Below are 13,951 nucleotides of genomic sequence, written 5' to 3'. Positions count from 1 at the left end.
CTTTTAAACATTTCATTAATTTGGCGATAGGGCAACCAATCATTTACATATTCTTTTACCTCTTCATAAGGTTTAATTTTCCAACTATTTCCTTCTTCTCTTACTAACTTTTCATATGTGGCCCAATTTTTACTCATATTTATCTATTTTACACTCATTGCTTCCAAAAGTGACAACTACCATGGTGTTTTACGTTCTAATAGGTTTTTATACCTATCCCATATTTCATATAGAGATCTTCAGAATATGTGGTTTCCAAATCCTTTAGGCACTTTTGTTTTGTCATACCATAAATATGCGTGCCAACCAAACCTATGATCAAATCCTTCAAAATATTTTCTAACAACATTCCTTCAACCAATAGAGGCATGATGCTTCATAGTATAACTTCAAGTCTGGCAAGGCAAAGCCCCCTCTTTTACTAATATCAGTTAACAATTTAAATTTAATTCTTGGTTTCTTCCCCTACCAGATGTATCTTGAAATTATTTCCTGCCACTCCTTAAATATAGCTGCCCCTTTGATTATCGGAATTGATTGAAACAAAAATAATATTTTTGGTAGCACATAAATATTTCTTCAGTTTTCCTTATGTTCTTTAGGAGGGCCTCCAGTACCGATATGAATAATAATGGTAACAATAGACACCCTTGTCTTGTACCTTTCATAATTTCAATATATTCTGTTATAACATTATTTACTATCAAATTCGCTTTTTGATTTGAATATATTGCTTTTATTCCTCTTATAAACAATTGTCCCATGTCCATTAATTCTAAAAAATTTATCATAAATTCCCAAGATATATTATCAAAAGCTTTCTCTGCATCCACAAATATTAATATTTTGGTTAACTTTGACATCATTTGGTTTTTTTAATTAGCTTTTTCTCATTTTTCATCATCTGATTTAAAATTTCCATTTTTTTCTTCTCTGTTATCTTTTTCTTAATACTATTTTGTTGTATGAAGAACCCTTGCATCAACGCTTTGCTTGCATCCCACACCAATTCAACTATATTGAATTCAAATGGGAATTCTCATTTGAATTCAATATAGTTTTTTCTCTGTATTTGTGTCAGTCTTGTAAGGCTGGCATTTCTTCAGGAGACGAAGTGGGATGTCCTTAAATATGATTATAAATGTTCCATCAATACAGAGTCTTTGTTCTCTGTTTTTCTTCAGGATCAGATTCCTCATCTCTCTATCTTTAGTTATGATCAAACAATCACCTGGGAATTTTTAAGCTTTATAGAATCATAGAATCATAGAGTTGGAAGAGACCACAAGGGCCATTGAGTCCAACCCCCTGCCAAGCAGGAAACACCATCAGAGCACTCCTGACATATGGTTGTCAAGCCTCTGCTTAAAGACCTCCAAAGTAGGAGACTCCACCACACTCCTTGGCAGCAAATTCCACTGTCGAACAGCTCTTACTGTCAGGAAGTTCTTCCTAATGTTTAGGTGGAATCTTCTTTCTTGTAGTTTGGATCTATTGCTCCGTGTCCGCTTCTCTGGAGCAGCAGAAAACAACCTTTCTCCCTCCTCTATGTGACATCCTTTTATATATTTGAACATGGCTATCATATCACCCCTTAACCTCCTCTTCTCCAGGCTAAACATGCCCAGCTCCCTTAGCCGTTCCTCATAAGGCATGGTTTCCAGGCCTTTGACCATTTTGGTTGCCCTCCTCTGGACATGTTCCAGTTTGTCAGTGTCCTTTTTGAACTGTGGTGCCCAGAACTGGACACAGTACTCCAGGTGAGGTCTGACCAGAGCAGAATACAGTGGCACTATTACTTCCCTTGATCTAGATGCTATACTCCTATTGATGCAGCCCAGAATTGCATTGGCTTTTTTAGCTGCCGCGTCACACTGTTGGCTCATGTCAAGTTTGTGGTCAACCAAGACTCCTAGATCCTTTTCACATATACTGCTCTCAAGCCAGGTGTCACCCATCTTGTACAGTGGTGCCTCGCAAGACGAAAAGAATCTGTTCTGTGATTCTCTTCATCTAGCGGTTTTTTCGTATTGTGAAGCACCACGGATTAGCGGATTAGCGCTATTAGCGCTATTAGCTGCTTTTAGCGGCTTTTAGAAGCTTATCGGCTGATCGGATCAGCTGATAAGCGGCTTAGCAGCTTAGAAAAGGGGGGAAGGGGAAAAACCCCGCAGGAACTCGCAAGACATTGTCGTCTTGCGAAGCAAGCCCATAGGAAATTCGTTTTGCGAAGCACCTCCAAAACGGAAAGCCCTTTCGTCTAGCGGGTTTTCCGTCTTGAGAGGCATTCGTCTTGCGGGGCACCACTGTATTTGTGCCTCTCATTTTTTTGGCCCAAGTGCAATACTTTACATTTCTCCCTGTTAAAATTCATCTTGTTTGTTTTTGCCCAGTTCTCTAATCTGTCAAGGTCGTTTTGAAGTGTGATCCTGTCCTCTGGGGTGTTAGCCACCCCTCCCAGTTTGGTGTCATCTGCAAATTTGATCAGGATGCCCTTGAGTCCATCATCCAAGTCGTTGATAAAGATGTTGAATAAGACCGGGCCCAAGACAGAACCCTGTGGCACCCCACTAGTCACTCTTCTCCAGGATGAAGAGGAACCATTGATGAGCACCCTTTGGGTTCGGTCAGTCAGCCAGTTACAAATCCACATAGTCAAGACCACATTTTACCAGCTTCTTTATAAGAATATCATGGGGCACCTTGTCAAATGCCTTGCTGAAATCAAGGTAGGCTACATCCACTGTGTTCCCTTCATCTACCAGGTTTGTAATTCTGTCAAAAAACGAGATCAGGTTAGTCTGACATGACTTATTTTTCAGAAATCCATGCTGACTATTGGTGATCACAGCATTCCTTTCTAGGTGCTCACAGACTGTTTGCTTAATGATCTGCTCCAGAATCTTCCCTGGTATTGATGTCAGACTGACTGGGCGGTAATTATTTGGGTCCTCTCTTTTCCCCTTTTTGAAAATAGGGACAACATTTGCCCTCCTCCAGTCTGCCGGGACTTCGCCTGTTCTCCAGGAATTCTCAAAGATGACTGCCAGTGGTTCTGAGATCACATTTGCCAGTTCTTTTAATACTCTTGGATGCAGTTCATCTGGCCCTGGAGACTTGAATACATCTAAACTAGCCAAGTATTCTTGTACTATCTCCTTAGTTATTCTGGGCTGTGTTTCCTCTGCTGAATCATTTGCTCCAAATTCTTCAGGTCGGGCATTGTTTTCTTTATCGGAGAAGACTGAGGCAAAGAAGGCATTGAGGAGTTCAGCCCTTTCTGTGTCCCCTGTTTGCATTTCACCATCTTCTCCTCTGAGTGACCCCACTGTTTCTTTGTTCTTCCTTTTGCTACGGACATACCCATAAAAGCCTTTTTTGTTGCTTTTAACCTCTCTAGCAAGCCTGAGTTCATTCTGTGCTTTAGCTTTTCTGACTTTGTGTCTACACGTGCTGGCTATTTGTTTGAATTCCTCTTTGGTGGTTTCCCCCCTTTTCCATTTTTTGTACACATCCTTTTTTTCATCTTAACTCAGTTAAAAGTTCTTTAGATAGCCACCCTGGCTTCTTTAGGCACCTTCCATGTTTCCGTCTCATTGGTATTGCCTGACGTTGTGCTTTTACTATCTCCCTCTTAACAAACTCCCAGCCATCATGAACTCCCTTTAGTAGCTTTTGTTTTGATCCCGAATGCACTTTGAATTATATTTGCTACCTCCTCAGCTTCCATACTTAACCATTGTGCAATCTCAATGATCAATTTTCTCATGATATCCCCCCCCCCTTGGTGTTTATGGAACCATTCTAAATCTCAAATTCATTTCTCTCTGCTTCGTTTCATTTAAAGCAATAGCATCCCATAAGTCTTCCTGCGTCTTACTTATTTCGGACACATCTCCTATGGTCTTTTCTTACTCCTTTTTCAACTCTCTCATTTCTCGCTGTGCCTGTTTCATTCCTTCTTCCAAGCTTTGCATCCTTTTACTTATCTCCTTCATCTGTTAAATCTAAGGAATGTTTAGGGAATAGTTTACAACAATATGTTCCAGACTTCGTTGTTAAGAAGAAGTATAAATGAGCTGGGCATCTTCGGCCACTTGTTTGGCTAATCCACAGATTTTGAGGCTTTCCCGAAAAAACCTCACAATAAAAACCAAGAAGAAAAAATAAAATGCAATATCTTGAGCCACTTGCTGGCTTAATTCCACACAGTTCCACGCAGTCGCTATTCACTATAGAAGAAGAATCCCAGGAGTCCAAAAAACAACTTAAAGACAAGGGAGCGGGGGGGGGGAGTTCTAACACTCTCCTCTCCACACAGCTTCTCCCCAAGGTGTTCGGAGGTACGGCTATTTTATAAAGTTTTAAATAGGTCTATCTATGCTGGACATTTGCAGGTCCTGCTAAAAGAAAGCTGCTATTTGGCTTCTTTTCCCCTTAACAGTTTTTAATTTCAATCTACGCAGTTCCACAAAATTGAAAGTAAAAGTGCAGGCGTGCAGGGAAAGGGGAGGCCGGCGGCAAAGCCGCGCAGCTCCCCCACTCGCTGGGGCACCCCTGAGAGGCCACCGCCCTGGCGCGACGCACCACAAAACCCTATGGGAAAGATGGCTCTGTATGTAACAGGCAGTCAATTTGATGTCTTGTTTCCACGACCTTTCCCACTGTTCCATCTCGAGTGCATAACCGAAATCCTGGCCCCACCTAATCATGACCTCCTTTACTTCCTTATCCTTCAATTCCCATTCCAGTAATAAATTGTACATACGTGGCCAGAAAACATAGAAGAGTATTGATTAATAAGAAATTATGAACGGAATTTATTTCTTCAGGTGGGTGAAAAGCTTTTGCTACAAAGAGGAGGGAGCCTTGCCTGGCAGGAATGCCTCTTACCCTCCTTCCTGCATCCTCTGTTGCCTCTGTGCATTCTGCTTGTTAAGAGGGACAAGACAGGCCATTTGTAGGAAAGGAACAGGACCATACAGGTTTTCTTGGGCTCTAGGCCCTCTTTTTATAAAAAAATATGGAACAGTCAAAGGTTTTGCCAAAACTCCCTTGTGGGGAAGAAGATTGCAATGCAAGCAACAATGAGAATATCACACTGGTGCAGTGTGTGTGTGTGTGTGTATCCCTGGATGCCAAGATCCACGTTTGGGGTTGGAGAGATTGTGGAAGGTAGGTATTAAATTCACAGCATGCTGTAACCTTAGGGAGAACATCATGAAGGTGTTATATAGATGGCATCATACCCCCTTGAAACTAGCGGAAATGTATAAAGGAAGGTCACCGACTTGCTGGAGATGTAAAATAGATGTGGGGTCATACTACCACATGTGGTGGACTTGTGCAATCATTAGGGGATTCTGGGATAATATCTATAATGAATTTAAGAAATTATTCAGACACACTTTAAAAAAAAAAACAGATCTTTCTTTTAGGCATTTTACCATTAGAAATTAAGAAAGACATAAGACCACTGTTCATGTATGCCACCACAGCAGCAAGAATTCTTGTGGCGAGGAAGTGGAAAAATGAAACAATACCAACAATCACAGATTGGCAGATACTCATGTTAGAATATGTACAACTAGCAAAACTGACGGAAAGAGTTAGAGGAGTATTGAACTAGAAAACATTTGGAGAATGGAGAATATTTCAGGATTATATGGGATCATATTGTACCAACCACACCATGTTATCAGAACTTGAGTGATCCTTTAAACACAACAAATGCCATTTGTAGAGTAGATCCTTCCAGTGAGGCTGGGCATGGAATATTTGCTCATTAAATTCAGAAAAAAAGAGGAAAAATACAAGTACGTTTGCCCTTTTGTGTGTGTGTGTGTGTGTGTGTGTGTGTGTGTGTGGTGTGTACACACATCTACACACAAACACACACACATTTTTCTTATGTTCTGAATATAACACTTTTATGGGCTTCTTATAAATGGAGAAAGGGAGAGAGACAGCGCAAGAAAGAAAACAAAAAGTGGAGCTATATTTCCTGTTGCGCACAATTGATTTGCTTAAATCGGAAAAACAACTCTTGATCTTGTACCTCTCATTGTATTCTCCAGTTCATCACATGACAAAATATGTCATATGTGTTTAAAAATCAGGTAAATAAAGAATCACTAAAGAATGGGAGAAATACGTGGATTATTTAAAAAATATTTGCAAACATTTAACTACATTAGAAGGAAGAAAACAACACAGGAAGTTAAATAATAACTTATTTGTAACTGTTGTTGTAGTTGTTGTTTAGTCATTTAGTCATGTCCGACTCTTCGTGACCCCATGGACCAGAGCACGCCAGGCACTCCTGTCTTCCGCTGCCTCCTGCAGTTTGGTCAAACTCATGCTGGTAGCTTCGAGAACACCATCCAACCATCTCGTCCTCTGTCGTCCCCTTCTCCTTGTGCCCTCCATCTTTCCCAACATCAGGGTCTTTTCCAGGGAGTCTTCTCTTCTCATGAGGTGGCCAAAGTATCGGAGCCTCAGCTTCAGGATCTGTCCTTCCAGTGAGCACTCAGGGCTGATTTCCTTCAGAATGGAGAGGTTTGATCTTCTTGCAGTCCACGGGACTCTCAAGAGTCTCCTCCAGCACCATAATTCAAAAGCATCAATTCTTTAGTGATCAGCCTTCTTTATGGTCCAGCTTTCACTTTCATACATCACTACTGGAAAAACCATACGGCAGAGCAAACCCAGAGAATAATAAACAGTTCAGTAGAATATGCAGGCAGGAACAATGTGTTTCCCCACACAATTCCATCATCCATGTTTGTAGCTTCGAGGACACTGTCCAACCAATTTGGAAACTAGTCAGTAACAATTATAAGGAACTATAGGGGAAATGCAGTGATAAAAATGAAACCAGAAGGTGAAATATAAGGGGAAGAGGGAAGTCAAATCATGTTTTTATTTCTGAAGATGCACTTAAAACTCGAAAAATAAAATTAACAAACAAAACAAATTGGGTATCGGACCTTCAGCAAGTGGTGCAGTGATGGCAAAATAAGGCATATGACATGTTGGATGCTGATGCTGAGCTTGCACAATATTTGAGCTCAGTGTCGTTTATGTCTATAGATGTAAATAGGATCATACTATTTATTAAGCTGTTCAGTTAATAAGCAGCTAGCTAGAGATATTGTTTATACTTCTTTTAGCCTGCCTCAGCTCCAAGCAGCTCATTGCTTCATGGAAAATTCCTCCTTCCCCTCAATAACACTGCGAGGGAGGATAAATAGAGCAGCGAGATTCATGGTGGAGCAGGGGTTGGGATTTGGTTTCTCCAAGGCTTGCTAGGTCCCTGTGTGTCCCCACTCTTCCAAGCTTATTGCCTGCTGGTTTCAGCCATGTGGCTCTACCTGGCTGCCCTGCTGGGGCTTTACTTCCTTCGCCGGTGGTATCAGGAGAGACAGACAGTGGAGAACCTGATGGAGAAATATGTCTTCATCACGGGCTGTTCCTCTGGCTTTGGGAACCACCTTGCCAGGCATCTGGATGCCCGGGGTCTGCAGGTGTTGGCAACCTGTACCACCCAGAAGGGGGCAGAGCAGCTGAAGAAGGTCACCTCAGAGCGCTTGAAAACCACCATTCTGGATGTCTCCAGTACAGAGAGTGTTGCGGCAGCGACGGAGTGGGTGAAAGAACAAGTGGGGAACAAAGGTAGCTTTTTGTTGTGTTGTTTCCATGCTCTGGATCAGGCCAGGGATTATCTGTATCATCATCTGCTTATGTTTACTCCACTTTCCCACAAAATATGGTCTGAGTGACTCCCAATACAGTGGTACTTCGTGTTAAGTACCTAATTCGTTCCGGAGATCCGTTCTTAAGCTGAAACTGTTCTTAACCTGAAGCACCACTTTAGCTAATGGGGCCTCCTGCTGCCGCTGCACTGCCAGAGCACAATTTCTGTTCTCATCCTGCAGCGAAGTTCTTAACCCGAGGTACTATTTCTGGGTAAGTGGAGTCTGTTACCTGAAGCATATATAAGCTGAAGCATATGTAACCCGAGGTACCACTGTATATCAAAAATAAAAAGTATGACCATTTTAAAAAGTATTAGAAACAACTAAAATCGATAAGGCAATGAATGGGGAAGGAATTCCATTGGGTCACCTTAATTCAGCCTCTGTCAAGAGCTGCTAGGATTGCCAAATAACCTGAAAGATTATTGCTTTATGCCTTTGACAGCAGCTTGTTCTGTGAAGTCACACAGTGAAACTTCATTTTGTATGAAGATAAATGTTCCTGTCTGATAATGTCCACTGATCAACCTGATTCTAAAAGCACAGATGCAAGATATCATAATCAGTGTTGCAAGATTTTAATTTTAACTGACAAGCAGCTACAGGACCTCAAACTGATTAGCCAGCATTTGCAGTGTAGGAGAAGCCTCTGGAGTCATTTGGCTGATCTACATTGAATTTTTCCTCCTAATAGCAGCTGGGAAAGGAGGCAATGTAGATGGGGGGAAATACTTGGGAGAAGAAGGGACCAGAGCAGTTATATTGCAATATCTTTTAAGATGCTTCCGATTTAAATGTGTTTGGGGAGCCCAGAGCAGAGAATATGGAAGGTATAACCTTCTGGATCAGGCCAATGTCTCTTCTCATCCAGCATTCAGTTACCAGCAGATGACTTCTCGAAAGCAGCAATCAAGCGCACTCTCCCTTCCTGTGCTTTCCAGCCATCGGTATTTGGAAGTATTTCTGCTTCCAGCTGTAGAGGCAGAGCATAGACATCTTGGCTGTCCAATCCACTTTTAAAACCATCCAAGTGGGTGGGCATCCCTATCTCCTGAACCTTCCAACATTCATTGGACGTCCATGAGTTCCATTGTTGGAGAATGAGAAGCAGTGTGGTGTAGTGGTTAGAGTTTCAGACTAGGACCTGGGAGACCTGGGTTCAAATCCCCACTTGGCATACTGCTCATTGGGTGAGGTCCCAACACTGATCTTCGGACATCTCCCCATCTAGATATTCCATTTATTCCTCTACTCTGTGTCCTGCTTCTTAACCAGTTTCATGACTGCTCATCTTATTCAGGAGTCGGCAGTCTAAGTACACTAGGTCAACTGAATCAGTTTTATCCAACAGATCTACTTTGGATAAGCCTTCATGCTCTTTGCTAAATTTCATGTAAAGGCCTCCCAAAATGGCCCCCAGAGGTCACTGGTTGGGCTTCCTTTTAAAACTGTGTGAATCCCTGGGGAAACCTTGGCTCTCCAGCAATACTAAGATCAAATGCAAGAGCAGGGGCGCATACTGAACTCTCTCTCTCTCTCTCTCTCTCTCTCTCTATATATATATATATATATATCCAGAGATAAACGTTTGTTGGTCAAAATTGTCTGTTTCAGTCCAGTGTTTTCTGTGTTGCCTTTCTCAATTTGCAGATACCCGTTTTTGGTTTTTTGAAAGAGTGATGTGAATAGAAGCTTTAGGACTCCCATGTTTTTAATTACTGCTTTCCTTTAATTACAGCTTTCCTCACAAAGAGCCAGTGTGGTGTAGTGGTTAAGAGCGGTAGTCTCGTAATCTAGGGAACCGGGTTCGCGTCTCCGCTCCTCCACATACAGTTGCTGGGTGACCTTGGGCTAGTCTTGCTTCTTTGAAGTCTCTCAGCCCCACTCACCCCACAGAGTGTTTGTTGTGGGGGAGGAATGGAAAGGAGAATGTTAGCTGCTTTGAGACTCCTTTGGGTAGTGATAAAGCGGGATATCAAATCCAAACTCTTCTTCTTCTTCTCTTAACAAATATTGTCCATTTTATTGCTTCCTGTTGATAGTAGTTGGAGAAATTATGATGAACCGCCCATCCAACTTTTTTTTAAAAAAAATCATTTTTATTGGTTTTCAATTACAATCCAATAATAGCCTCATTATAACAATACCAATTTATAATACAATTATTAATACCAATTGTTCCAATGCCAAATTATATAATTTAGATAAAGTGGCCCCCTGTGTGCTAAATTTGATGATTCTATTATTTTCTTTATTTCTGCCTTCCAAAATCTCATTAATTTCCATTACATTCCAGTCATAATAATAATCCCTTATGCAACAACTGCAATATTAATAACTTCTATTCGTGTTGACACGTTAAATGATTTATGAAACTACAAGTGAGGAACTCAGACTACATCCTTGTTCTTCCTGTGTGTGGCAATTCTTCTGCCTGTGGTGTTTCTTCCAGTCCTTGTAAGATGTTATGTCTCCCCACCCACCCAGTTGTTGCTGTTATTCTTCATGCCTTGGGCGGAGCTGATATCCCAATGTTGTTCCAGAAATTTCTCCCTTGCTCCATCCCGTGCTTCGCTGTTTTTCAACTTTAACAAATCCTAGAATACATATCAACCAAAATATAGACCACAAGAATAATGCTACATCCACACTTCCAAAATCTAGCATACATGCAAATGTTATGCTAGGTGGGAACCTGGAACAATAATTGTCTCCTCTTCTTCTTCTTCTTCTTCTTCTTCTTCTTCTTCTTCTTCTTCTTCTTCTTCTTCTTCCGAAATAATTTTTATTTGATTTTTATAAGATTATAACAATACCAAATCCATACCCACATTTTGAGATTTCTCTGAATCTTCAGACTTCCCCCTTCTGCTTCATGGGTCTTATTATCAATCTTTTCAACTGCATATTATTTCCTCATCCAAATTTTATGTCACTCCATTTTATCCATAATAATTTCTACATTACAAGTGTTATTGCAGTCCTGCTAATGTTTTCATCTGTTTACAGAGGTGTCTCAAGTCAACTGTAAATTTTTCCCATTCTTTATTAAAGTTTTGGTCTTCTTGGTTCCTGATCTTTCAGGTCAGTTTTGCCCTTTCGGCATAGTGGCAACAGCTTAGTTTGCCATTCTTCTCTGGTAAGGACTTTGTCTTCATTCCATCTCTGGGCAAGTAACATCCATGCGGCTGTCGTTGCATACATAAAAAGTCTTTTCTGTTCCTTTGGGATCTTGGTACCTACAATTCCTAATAAAAAGGTTTCTGGTTTCTTTATCAAAGTTATTTTAAACATTTTAAAAATTCATTATATATCATTTCAATTCATTACATATCATTTCCTTTGGGAAAGAATAACTGTCTCTTCCTGGACAGGGCTCTGGGGCTTGGTGAACAATGCGGGAATAGGTGTCCCATCAGCTCCCAACGAATGGCTGACCAAAGATGACTTTGCAAAGGTGATCAATGTCAACCTGCTAGGATTGATTGACGTGACGCTACACATGCTGCCGCTGGTGAGGAGAGCCAGAGGGAGGGTGGTCAATGTGTGCAGTGTGAACGGATGCCTGGCCTGCTTTGGAGGCGGTTACTGCCCATCAAAGTTTGGTGTGGAAGCCTTCTCTGACACCCTGAGGTAAAAACAAGCTCTGTAGCTTACTTTTGGTTTGGTTCGATTTAGTGACGTGGTGTTTCTCCAAGTGTAGGGAATAAAAAACAGGTGGTGGGAAATCAGGCTGCTGTCAAGGGCTGAACCTTAAATCACAGATCAAAAAGCAGACATTTGCACTGTCTGAGAGATAAGGATCCAGCCCACACTGGACCTGAAATACATTTGCTCATCTCCAGGTCTGCGGGGAAATATGTTTTTTCAAAATGCAAGCCTGAGATCAGATGGGAGGGGGAAGGTGCGTGCGTGGACTCCATAGATCTGATTGAATTTGCTCCACCACCGATGAGAGGCCATCACCTCTGCCAGCCCCCGCCAGCCCCCCAGATGAGGATGCAGCCCTGGCAGCACAGGTGCCAAACCATCGTGCTAACTACCTCCCCACCATTTGGTGAGGGTGGACGGAGACGTTGTGGCTGGTTCTCAAAGATGGTTGGTTGTGTTTTGAGAGATGACAGCATCTTCAGAACAGTAGATCATCTGGGAGGGGGCACCAGAAGGGGCAGGCTGGGTCACAGAAGGGCTTGCTGCCTCCTCCTCCATCACTGCTGCTGCCTGCACCACCTTGTTGTCTCTGCCGGAATCCACACAGGGCCATCAAGGGGCTGCAGGGTCCCTGCCAGAGAGCTTGGCACAATTAGGACATGTTCAATTTTTCACCTTTCAAATTCAAAAAATGGGGGTGCTAAAAAGTTGTAACATGACTTGGGAATTCAGAAGATATTTTGCTTCAGTTGATACCATTTAGTTTTGATTGGTAAGTAAAAAGTGTGAAATTGCATAGAAATCACTAAAAATGATTGCCAAGGACTTGCAGTTATATTATTATTATTATTATTATTATTATTATTATTATTAAGCATTCATTGCCTGACCTTTTCAGAAGGCAAAATAAAAATTCTACGATTTGCTGAGAGCAGCTGGTGTGCTTTTTAATCAAATGTAGGTTTACCAAGCTAAATGTTGCCAAATCAAAACAGTAACAGCAGATTTGAATTTCCCAAACCCAAACGCATACTTTTAAGACCCCTCACGGCAGAAATTTGCAAAAATTAAGCTTCCATCCAGAAAAGAACACCCCCTAATTGGCACATGACCAAGGTGTGCAGCACTCAGGCACATGCCAGGAAAAAGGAAGATGAGAGAGTAGAGCAACCAGCTAAGAAGGCAGGCAGAGGCCAGGCCTGGGTGGCTGGGTGACCCTGGCGCAGACCCCACCCGCTCCTGCTGAGGACCCCTCCCTCTCGCAAGGCCACCAGCTTGGCTGACTCTGCCCTCTGCCAGGCCTGGCAGCCCTGCTCCCCCAGAATCCCCAGGCGCCTAATTTTGCATGCCCGGGACCTTTCCTAGCAGTCAAACAACCCACTATATTTTAGTCTTCAGTAGGAAATGATGTTTCTTGACTTTTCCTCCCTCGTTCAGAAGAGAGCTCCATCCTTTTGGAATCAAAGTCAGCATTGTTGAACCAGGTACTTTCAAGACAGCCATACTGTCAAAATCAGCTGAGTCCTACGAACCTATATGGAGCCGGTTACCTTCTGACCTCAAGGAATGCTATGGGCGGAAGTACTTTGAGCAATGTGAGTAGACCTGGGGGAGAAACTCAGTTTGGTATGAAAGCTACCTAGTTCACACTTAACAAAACAACACATGAACCAAAATTCAGACTCATGTAAATTTAGTAATGCACTTTCCCCAAACAATAATGTGTACAAAAATACATACTGTTACACAAGCCTGGTGTCTGCCCCCTCAACAACTCTGTACTCCCCCCAAAAGTCACGCCAAGTCTAATTCATATCCCAATTAAGCAAAACCCTGGTATTTATTAATTTCTAGGGCTTAGCTATATCTATAACAATACATTAGTAGGAAGTATGTATCAAAAGTGAAGCTAGCATACAAGAATACTCTGTGTTAGAGAAAACTGCTTGCAAAAATGTGTCTCTTGTGGAAAATTGCATATAAAAATATTAAGAGAAATTGGCACTAAAATGCTGGTAAAATTTTGTGAGAATTTTCAAACCACAAACTGAAATGTGGAGAACTGAACTTAAAGGTTGAAGAAGTGAGAAACAGAATCTAAAATGACAAGCTGAGCCATCCCTGACTGAAATTTCTTTTTTCAATTTTTTTTAAATGAAACTATATATAGTGGCAGCTATGTATAGAAAATTATTCAAAACATCCACTCCAAGATGACACCCAATGATTCTACTTTCTATAAACCAATATTTCCATTAATCCTCAAACCCAGATATCATAAGTTCATTTTCTTTTTCATGCAAAAAAGTGTATAAGGCGTTTCCAATCTTTAATAAATAGTGACAATGATTAGTCTCTTATTACATACGTCAACTTTACCATCTCAGCTAAATCCAATATTTTTTACATCCATTCCCTCATGGTAGATAATGGTGAATCTTTCAATCTTTGTGCATAGAAGAGTATTGCCACTGTGATCATGTATTGAAATAATGTTCTGCAGTCTTTTTCTAATTGTCTATCCATTATTCCTAGCTGGAAAA

General features: G+C 41.4%; 2 protein-coding genes across 2 annotated transcripts in view; one reads left to right on the top strand and one right to left on the bottom strand.

Annotated features, from left to right (window-relative positions):
* Positions 1 to 13,951, bottom strand: part of ADCY6 (adenylate cyclase 6) — a 934,310-nt gene that overhangs the window by 465,644 nt on the left and 454,715 nt on the right. The window lies entirely within an intron of this gene.
* The window catches only part of PRIM1 (DNA primase subunit 1), a 44,568-nt gene continuing 37,794 nt past the window's right edge, over positions 7,178 to 13,951 (top strand). The window contains exon 1 of the mRNA XM_083484926.1: positions 7,178 to 7,674. Coding sequence (XP_083341052.1) covers positions 7,362 to 7,674 — 313 coding nt within the window. The 5' untranslated portion in view covers positions 7,178 to 7,361. The remainder of the gene's footprint in view (positions 7,675 to 13,951) is intronic.

Source organism: Podarcis liolepis (assembly GCF_965112155.1).
Source record: "Podarcis liolepis genome assembly, chromosome: 2".
Lineage (NCBI taxonomy): Eukaryota > Metazoa > Chordata > Lepidosauria > Squamata > Lacertidae > Podarcis > Podarcis liolepis.
The sequence above is the reverse complement of the archived record's forward strand: the minus strand, read 5'-3'. Positions and strand labels throughout refer to the sequence as shown.